We start from the raw sequence: 9,643 nt of genomic DNA on the forward strand, positions 1-9,643 counted from the left end.
AGGACAAAAAACTAAATGTGCACCCCTTGAGGACCGAGTATGGGAAACACTTCTAAATCTTGAAGTAGTGCCACTTGTAATATTTGTATTTTATTTTTTTTATCTTCAAATCAAAGCCTATAACACACGTGAGAGTCCAAGATATCGGTTGACTGTTTGATAGTTCTTCTTTTATTACTGTAAAATCCGTCAAGTCAAACACGTCTGACACAGATTCAGTATCCTGATGAATGAAGACAGTCAACTACTACCATGGCAGAACCTCTTCTATTATATCATAATATATTGTGATAGTATTAAATACTGGTCCATTATGATGTTAGAGTGAGTTTTAGACTTGACAGTTTTTAAAGACACCATTAATCAGCCTTACTGAATACATATTTTTCCAGAATATTGCAAATATACAGTATCTATGATCCAGTTTATTAATAAACACAACAAAAATATGCATTCCAAAAATAAATCTTTATTTTAATCCATTATCACACAATCGAAGCATCAAAGCACACATGATAGTGAATAAAAGCAGATCACATCAAATCTAAAACTAACACAATCTCAATCTACAGAATGGATTGACACATGAACCCAAGCCAAGCCCCCTGTTAGTCTACACCAGGGTGATCTCTAAATCAGAGAATTACTGATTTTAGAACAAAGCTAGTCAAAGCAGAGGAACCAGCATCCTCTCTCCACAGGGGTGTGTGACTGAGGGGTCCTACCCAGAACAGTCAGCCCTCCTCAGGGTCTTGGTGACTGGAGTCTGGGATTTCTGCTGGGCTTCACAGGTCACCTCTCCTGCCTTGGTCCACTCCTGGGCAGTGAGAGTCAGGGTGCTGCTCCAGCTGTACAGGCCGTCCTTCTCCAGGAACCCAGGACTGGCCTCCTGCTTCTTGCTGGTCCCGTCCACTTTCCAGCTCATGGTCCAGTCTGAGGGGAAGCCCTTGTTGGCCAGACACGTCAGTGTGGCTGTTGTTGTACTGGACAGCTCCTCACTAGTGGGGGGCAGGACGGTGAGGGTGGGGGAACTGTTACCTGGAACAAACAGAACACATCAACTAAGTAACTACATCAAGTACAGTTACAGTAAGAGATTATCTTCAGCAAAGGACACATCAAAATAAAGTGATTTGGAAATGCCTTCTAAATATTAATGTAAAAGTTAGATTGGTAAAAGATGTGGAGAAAACACAAACTGTAATATGATAAAGCAGATTAATGAACCAAACAAGTATTAAGTAAGTAGAGTTACAAGTCATACAGCGTCAGTTATACATGTCATACAGATATTATTTAGGAATTGATCTGATCAGAATAGCCTTCTCATATTCATAGTATTTGCAAAATCTGAGCATAAATTAGTTTTAATCACATATCAACCATGTTAGTTCATGAAGTTGGTTACAAACATAACTGAGACCTTTTGTCTTCACACTAACAGTGAAGGCTACCATGAACTCAATACAACAATAATGACTACTATATCCAATGCTATTAAATAGTGATCCTACCAAAATTAAGAGTTATAGTCTGCAATCATACAAATCAGACAAAAATAAACCTACAATTTAACATTTCGATTCAATAACATTTTATTAGAACGGAGGGTCAGTCAAAAGCAATTAAAACATTTGAAAATCTAAAATCGCAATGATTTTCATAGACAGAGTGTAAGAATAACATACTTAATAAGTGTAATCAGAAAGAAATATCAAGAGAGCTTGTTACTTACTTCCAACATCTAGTCTGGTGCCGCTACCAAAAGTGGCCCACAGTGATACAATCCCTATTATTGCTCGTACAAAAACCTCTCTGTGTTGTGATGCTGCAGCTGTTACAGTGAAGATCACTCATACAGAATCATAATCAACACAAATACACTTTTATCATCTTCCAGGTAGAACAAACACTTTATATAAGCTGTTTCTAGATAATACAAATATGATTTGTATCTTAAAACCAGATATTAGTATTTTTTCCTTCCTCTGTGTATCAGATGTTCTCCTAGTCTGTAAGTACTGTCCAGCATTAGCTCCAGTGTTGCTAGTATTCCTCCATATTGTCCATATGAAAGACAACAGCAGCAGCAGTACTGATAGTGATCCATGTTTTATATTCCTTTATTAAAGATGTTGATCTCAGATTTAACAGTTGTGGTAAAGTCACAGACAGACAACACTACCAGAGGAATCCTACCAGCTTTAGTTTAGAGAAGTGTTCACTAACTGATTAGAGGAACTTACATAAGAGACCAAGCATGAGTGAACAGACAGTTAATTATGTCTGATCATCATCAGAATAAAAATAAATGGTGGTGTGACATAAAAGTTGCCATACATAAGTTATTTGAGTAAAAGTTGCTGTTTGATGTTAGAGCGTTGGCCTAGTTACCAAAAAGGCTGCTAGTTCAAATCCCCCAGGACGACACGGCGAAACATCTGTCGATGTGCCCTTTAGCAAGGCACTTAACCCTAATTGCTCCAGGGTCGCCGTTTATAATGGCAGATGCTGGCCGTGACCCCACTCTCTGAGGATGTCTCAGGGGGAGTTGGGATATCCCCCCCAAAAAACATATCCAATCCCCCATATAATACACGTGTGAAATAGGACAAATATAAGTACCCACTTAATTACTATTATTAGAAAAGCAAACTTATGCAAGATAATTATATTCTTATGATGGGAGCCTACTTGGAAACTGAAATAGATTTGAAACACTCATTTGCATAATGCATCTGCTCTAAGAGTGTTTATAGCGCTGTGAGTTTAACACTTGATGACTGAGAGCTGTCCTTCATGACAACAGAACCCACAACAACCATGACTTTTATCACCATCTGGACACTTGCTTTCAAGGTGGCACTACTACTCCTCCTCCTCCTCCTCCTCCTCCTCCTCCTCCTCCTCCTCCTCCTCCTCCTGACAGGGAGACTAGCTGGAGGAGAGAGGCGGGTCAGCTACCACAACTCTATAGTAGGAGAGGAGAGGGGAGAAGAGGAGTGGAGAGGGTCATCAACTACTACTATTACTACTACTACTACTACAACAACAAAAACAACAACAACTACTACTACTACTACTACTACTACTACTACAACAACAAAAACGACTACTACTACTACTACTACTACTACTACTACTACTACTACTACTACTACTATTACTACTATTACTACTACTACTACTACAACTACTGGAGGAGAGGAGGAGAGGAGAAGAGAGGGGAGAAGAAGAGAGGAGAGGGTCGAAGCTACACTATTACTACTACTACTACTACAACAAAAACAACAACAAACTACTACTACTACTACTACTACAACAACAACTACTACTAGATATGTTTTAAGATCTCTTTTAAATATTTCCACATTTTCGGCCCCCTCGGGTTCTCTGGCAGGCTATACCTGAGGCTGGGGCATAATAACTAAAGGCTGCCTCTCAATGTCTCTTCGTCCTAGGGCTTTGGGATAGTTAAAGGCCACTGCCAGAGGACCTGAGGACCTACTGGGAACATAACTTAAAAGCATGTCTGACATGTATTGGGGTGAACAATCGTGGATTGATTTAAAAAACAATCTTAAAATTAATTCTAAAACTCACAGGCAGCCAGTGCAGAGATCTTTAAACCGCTGTAATGTGTGCTCTACGTCTGGTCTTGATCAGTACCCGTGCTGCAGCATTCTGTATGTTTTGCAGTTGACCAATGGCTTTCATGGTAGACCAGACAGGAGAGCATCACAGCAGTCAAGCCTGCTTGTATTGAAAGCATTGATGAGTCTCTCTGTATCAGTCTGAGAGCGAAACGGCAGCATCTTGGCAATGTTCCTCAGGTGGTAAAAGCTATTTTGGTCACATTCCTAATGTGTGATTCAGAAATTTTATTCAGAATCTAAAATAACACCTAGGTTTTTTTACCTGGTGTTTTATCTTTATTGCCCGTTAATTAAAATGTGTGACTAGATTCTCTCTCTGTTATTTGGCTCCAACAATAAGTACCTCCCGTGTCACGCCCTGACATAGAGTTCGTTAGTTGGTTTGGTCAGGGTGTGAGTATCTATGTAATGTGTAATTCTATGTGGAGATCTAGTATGTTTAGATCTATATTGGCCGGGTGTGGTTCCCAATCAGAGGCAGCTGTCAATCGTTGTCTCTGATTGGGGATCATACTAGGGTAGCCTGGTTGCCTACCTTAGTTGTGGGATCTTGACTCGTGTTTGGCTTGTTGTGTGTAGCCACTGTTGAGCTTCGCATTACGTTGCTTTTATTGTTTTGTCTAGTGTTTATTCGTTCTAATAAACAGGTACGCATACCACGCTGCACCTTGGTCTGACCCGTCTCTCAACGAACGTGACACTCCGTCTTGTCTTGATTTAGCTGGAGGAAGTTGTGAGCCATCCAAGTATTTAAATAACTAATACAGTCTCATAATTTATCCATGGAGTTGAAATCCTCTGGTGCCACAGAAATGTAAAGTTGTGCATCGCTGCACAGCAGTGAAAATCAATGCTGTGCTTTCTGATAACGGTTCCATATGGTAACAAATGTAAACTGAACAGTACCGAAACCAAAATCGAACCTTGTAGAATGCCACCTGTGATTTGTATTTTCTCTTAATTATGGTCACCAAGGGTTGTCTAAAAACTCTCGACCGGTTAAATAGGCCCTCAACCAATTCAGAACTGGACCGGAGAGGCCAACCCACCTCTCCAGTCTGTCCAGAAGGACATCATGGTCAACAGTACAATAGGGACTGATAGTACTGAAGTACTAGTGTAATACAATAGGGACTGATAGTACTGGAAGTACTAGTATAATACAATAGGGATGATAGTACTGAAGTACTAGTATAATACAATAGGGACTGATAGTATTGAAGTACTAGTAAAATACAATAGGGACTGATGGTAATAAAGCACTAGTATTATACAATAGAGTATAATACTAGTAAACGCCTTATTTACTATGCTAAAACACTTCAGTCTGGGACAATTGCAATATTAGGCTATATAACCTCATTCCAGTTTAATTTCATATGCTACATGGAAAAATTTATTAACAATTGAATGCTATTTCTACATGACATCTCTTTTTCCAGAATTGAGAGGCCAGGTCACTGTAACTCAGACCCCTGCAGTGAAAGCTGTTCTACCAGGACAGACAGTCTCTCTGAACTGTAAAACCAGCAGTGATGTGTATTCTAATAACCATCTAGCCTGGTATCAACCGAAACCTGGAGGAGCTCCTAAACTCCTTATTTACTATGCTACAACACTTCAGTCTGGGACTCCATCTAGATTCAGTGGTAGTGGATCTCATAGTGACTTCACTCTGACCATCAGTGGAGTCAGGCTGAAGATGCAGGAGATTACTACTGTCAGAGTTTCCACTATCCAAATAGTACATTTGTGTTAACACAGTGATACAGAGCTGTACAAAAACCTCCCTCAGTCAGACTGCACAGTGACTGTACTGCTACAGAAAGCAGATACTATCTGGTCTAAAAGCAGTAATAACTTTATGCTCCACTTGTAGATGTCTATAGTCATTATATCAGTCCCCATTCAGCACTTATGTCAGAAACCATGTCAGTGATTACATAGCTATCATGTTTCTACATCACATCAGTCTGACTGTCCAGGAAGACTACTTACATGTAGGACACTTTACTGAAAAATAGTGGATGGGGAGAAGACCAGAACATTATTTGCATAGTGATGATTCTCTGCATAGACAGAACATGCTTCAGTGGTCTGGGAGTGTTTATAGCCCTGTGAGTTTAACACTTCATGACTGAGAGATGTCCTTCATGACAACAGAACCCACAACAACCATGACTTTTATCACCATCTTCATCTGGATATTTGCCCTCTGTCTCCAAGGTAATATATTTTACAGAAAACTACCCGGACAATTGCAATATTCGGCTATATAACCTCATTACAGTTTAATTTCATATGCTATATGGAAAAATGTATTAACAATTGAATGCTATTTCTACATGCCATCTCTGTTTCAGAATCCAGAGGCCAGGTCACTGTAACTCAGACCCCTGCAGTGAAAGCTGTTCTCCCAGGACAGACAGTCTCTCTGAACTGTAAAACCAGCAGTGATGTGAAAAACAATAACCTTCTAGCCTGGTATCATCAGAAACCTGGAGGAGCTCCTAAACTCCTTATTTACGATGCTACAACACTTCAGTCTGGGACTCCATCTAGATTCAGTGGAAGTGGATCTGGGAGTGACTTCACTCTGACCATCAGTGGAGTCCAGGCTGAAGATGCAGGAGATTACTACTGTCAGAGTGAACACTATCCCAACAGTGTCTGGGTGTTCACACAGTGATACAGAGTCGTACATAAACCTCCCTCAGTCAGACTGCACAGTGACTGTACTGCTACAGCTGGGACCTACTGCAGGTGCTGAGGGGAGGAGATGATCCAGTACAATGACACAGTGTGTAGTAGAGCTGAACAACAATAGAGTCAAACTAGAGCGATGTCTAGAAGACCTTAGATCATAACTGATCATTAAATGTTTCTCCTGGCCATCAACTACATGTTGACTCTGTTGAGTAACTCAAGGAAAACCAATCAACCAATCTGAAAAGAGATGATGTGCAATCATTATAACCCCTAAAGATGACCTGTGTTTAGAATAGCTAGAATTTAATTAACATGATTCAAACACATACAATATAGACCACAAACATTACCCATACATCCTCCCTCACACCACTGTAGTAGTTCAAGAGAGCAGCAGGTGAAGCAGGAGACTGGAGACGTCAGAGCTCTGGAGATCTCCCCTTTATTGCTGTCATTCAGCGGCATCACACGGTCCACACACAGACTGCAGTTACTGACCCTGACCACTGGAGGGAGACAGAAAACAGAGACTGTGTCACGATCGTCTAAAACAGGAGACCAAGGCGCAGCGTTGCGAGTGAACATGATGACTTTAATTAGAAAAGCACGTCAATACAAAACAAAAAGAGCGAAAGTGAAGTCCAACAGTGACAATGACTGAACTTGGAACAAAAACCCACAACCCTCATGAGAACACAAACAGTTTAAATATGGCTCCCAATCAGAGATAACGAGCCGACAGCTGACACTCGTTACCTCCGATTGGGAGTCACACGACCTACAAATAACTCTCCCAAAACACAACCAACTCGAATACACCCTATACACCAAACCCCACAACAAAACCCAACAAAACAAATACACCTGGCTCAAATACAAAGTCCCGGAGCCAGAGTGTCCAGTACCCCCTAAAGGTGCGCACTCCGGGCGCACCAGCATACAGTCTAGGGAGGGTCTGGGTGGGCGTCTGTCCACGGTGGCGGTTCTGGCCCTGGTCGTGGTCCCCACCCCACCTTAGTCACCACCCGCTTCCCAAGCCTCCTCCACATGACCACCCTCCAACTTACCCCCACCTGGATTTAGGGGCAGCACCGGACTAAGAGGCAGCACCAGGATAAGGGGTAGCACCGGCTAGGGACAGCATCGGGCTAGGGACAGCCCCGGACTCATGGCGGATCCTGGCTGGCTGGCTCTGGCGGATCCTGGCTGGACGGCTCTGGCGGATCCTGGCTGGGCCCGGCTCATGGCTGGCTGACGGATCTGGCTGCTCATGGCTGGCTGACGGATCTGGCTGCTCGTGGCTGGCTGACGGATCTGGCTGCTCATGGCTGGCTGACGGATCTGGCTGCTCATGGCTGGCTGACGGATCTGGCTGCTCATGGCTGGCTGACGGATCTGGCTGCTCGCGGCTGGCTGACGGATCTGGCTGCTCATGGCTGGCGGAAGGCTCTGGCTGATCCTGTCTGGCCGGAGGGCTCTGGCTGATCCTGTCTGGCGGAAGGCTCTGGCTGATCCTGTCTGGCGGAAGGCTCTGGCTGATCCTGTCTGGCGGAAGGCTCTGGCTGATCCTGTCTGGCGGAAGGCTCTGGCTGATCCTGTCTGGCGGAAGGCTCTGGCTGATCCTGTCTGGCGGACGGCTCTGAAGGCTCATGGCAGACGGGCGGCTTATGCAGCCGGCAGACGGACAGTTCAGACGGCGTTGGGCAGACAGGCAGTTCAGGCGCCGTTGGGCAGACGGGCAGTTCAAGCGCCCGTTGGGCGAGACGGGCAGTTCAGGCGCCGTTGGGCAGACGGGCAGTTCAGGCGCCGTTGGGCAGGCGGCAGACTCTGGCGGGCGCGGCGCACCGTAGTCTTGGTGCGGTGGCAGGAACAGGCGGACCGGGCTGGCGACGCGCACCGTAGTCTTGGTGCGGGTGGCAGGAACAGGCCGGACGGGCTGGCGGCGCGCACCGTAGACTTGTGCGGGTGGCAGGAACAGGCCGGACGGGCTGGCGGCAGCGCACCGTAGACTTGGTGCGGGTGGCAGGAACAGGCCGGACCGGGCTGGCGACGCACACCGTAGCCTTGGTGCGGGTGGCAGGAACAGGCCGGACCGGGCTGGCGACGCACACCGTAGACTTGGTGCGGGTGGCAGGAACAGGCCGGACCGGGCTGTGGAGACGGATAGGAGGCCTGGAGCGAACAGCGGACACCACCCGTCCTGGCTGAATGCCTACCCTCACACACTCTGTGTGAGGCATCCGCACAGGACGTACAGGGCGGTGTACCCCTGGCCTGGTGGCCTCCTGGATACTCCCCATCTTTGCCTCCGTCGTCCATGCCGTGTGCTTGATGCGTGGAGTCGGAACAGGTCGGGCTGGGCTGGCCACGCACACCGTAGGCTTCCTACGTGGCACAGGAACCGGCCGGGCTGGACTGGCGACGCACACCGTGGGCTTGATGCGTGGGTAGGAACAGGCCGGTCCGTACTGGGACACACACCACTGGCTTTAACTGGGGGATCAGGAACGGGCCGGACCGGACTGGTAACACCCATCAGTCTCTCACGCCGTGCCGCAACAACTTCCCTTCCTCTACTCGCCAATGGCTCCAGTAATCCGATAGCCTTCTCTCCACATCTCCCTGTGGCAGCCTCCTGCTGCCCAACCGCCCAAGCCATGTGCCCCCAAAAAACTTTTTGGGGTTGCCTCGTCCCTCCGACGATGGCCCTGCCGACGCCGTTGTTCCTCTCTCCGTCGCCTCTCCACTGTCTCGCTCCATGGACGGCGATCCATCCCCTCCAGGATTTCCTCCCAAGTCCAGGACCCTTTTCCGTCCAAAATCTCCTCCCATGTCCAGACCTTTGGAGCTGGGTCCTGTTGCCGCTTGACACGCTGCTTGGTCCTTTGATGGTGGGTTTTTCTGTCACGATCGTCTAAAACAGGAGACCAAGGCGCAGCGTTGCGAGTGAACATGATGACTTTAATTAGAAAAGCACGTCAATACAAAACAAAAAGACGAAAGTGAAGTCCAACAGTGACAATGACTGAACTTGGAACAAAAACCCACAACCCTCATGAGAACACAAACAGTTTAAATATGGCTCCCAATCAGAGATAACGAGCCGACAGCTGACACTCGTTACCTCCGATTGGGAGTCACACGACACCACAAATAACTCTCCCAAAACACAACCAACCGAATACACCCTATACACCAAACCCCACAACAAAACCCAACAAAACAAATACACCCTGGCTCAAATACAAAAGTCCCGGAGCCAGAGTGTCACAGACTGC

The 9,643-nt window shown here is 45.9% G+C and overlaps 2 gene segments (V, D, J or C); one reads left to right on the top strand and one right to left on the bottom strand.

Moving 5' to 3' along the window:
* Nucleotides 1–449: 449 nt before the first annotated feature.
* LOC123490917 lies at nucleotides 450–2,262 on the bottom strand. The segment is given in 3 exon segments: nucleotides 450–1,038; nucleotides 1,736–1,834; nucleotides 2,247–2,262. Coding segments are annotated over 3 exon segments (432 nt in total).
* Nucleotides 2,263–5,799: 3,537 nt separating this feature from the next.
* On the top strand, nucleotides 5,800–6,345 carry LOC121560524. The segment is given in 2 exon segments: nucleotides 5,800–5,882; nucleotides 6,020–6,345. Coding segments are annotated over 2 exon segments (408 nt in total).
* Nucleotides 6,346–9,643: the final 3,298 nt, after the last annotated feature.

The sequence above is a fragment of the Coregonus clupeaformis genome, unplaced genomic scaffold (genome assembly GCF_020615455.1).
Source record: "Coregonus clupeaformis isolate EN_2021a unplaced genomic scaffold, ASM2061545v1 scaf5510, whole genome shotgun sequence".
Classification (NCBI taxonomy): Eukaryota; Metazoa; Chordata; class Actinopteri; order Salmoniformes; family Salmonidae; genus Coregonus; species Coregonus clupeaformis.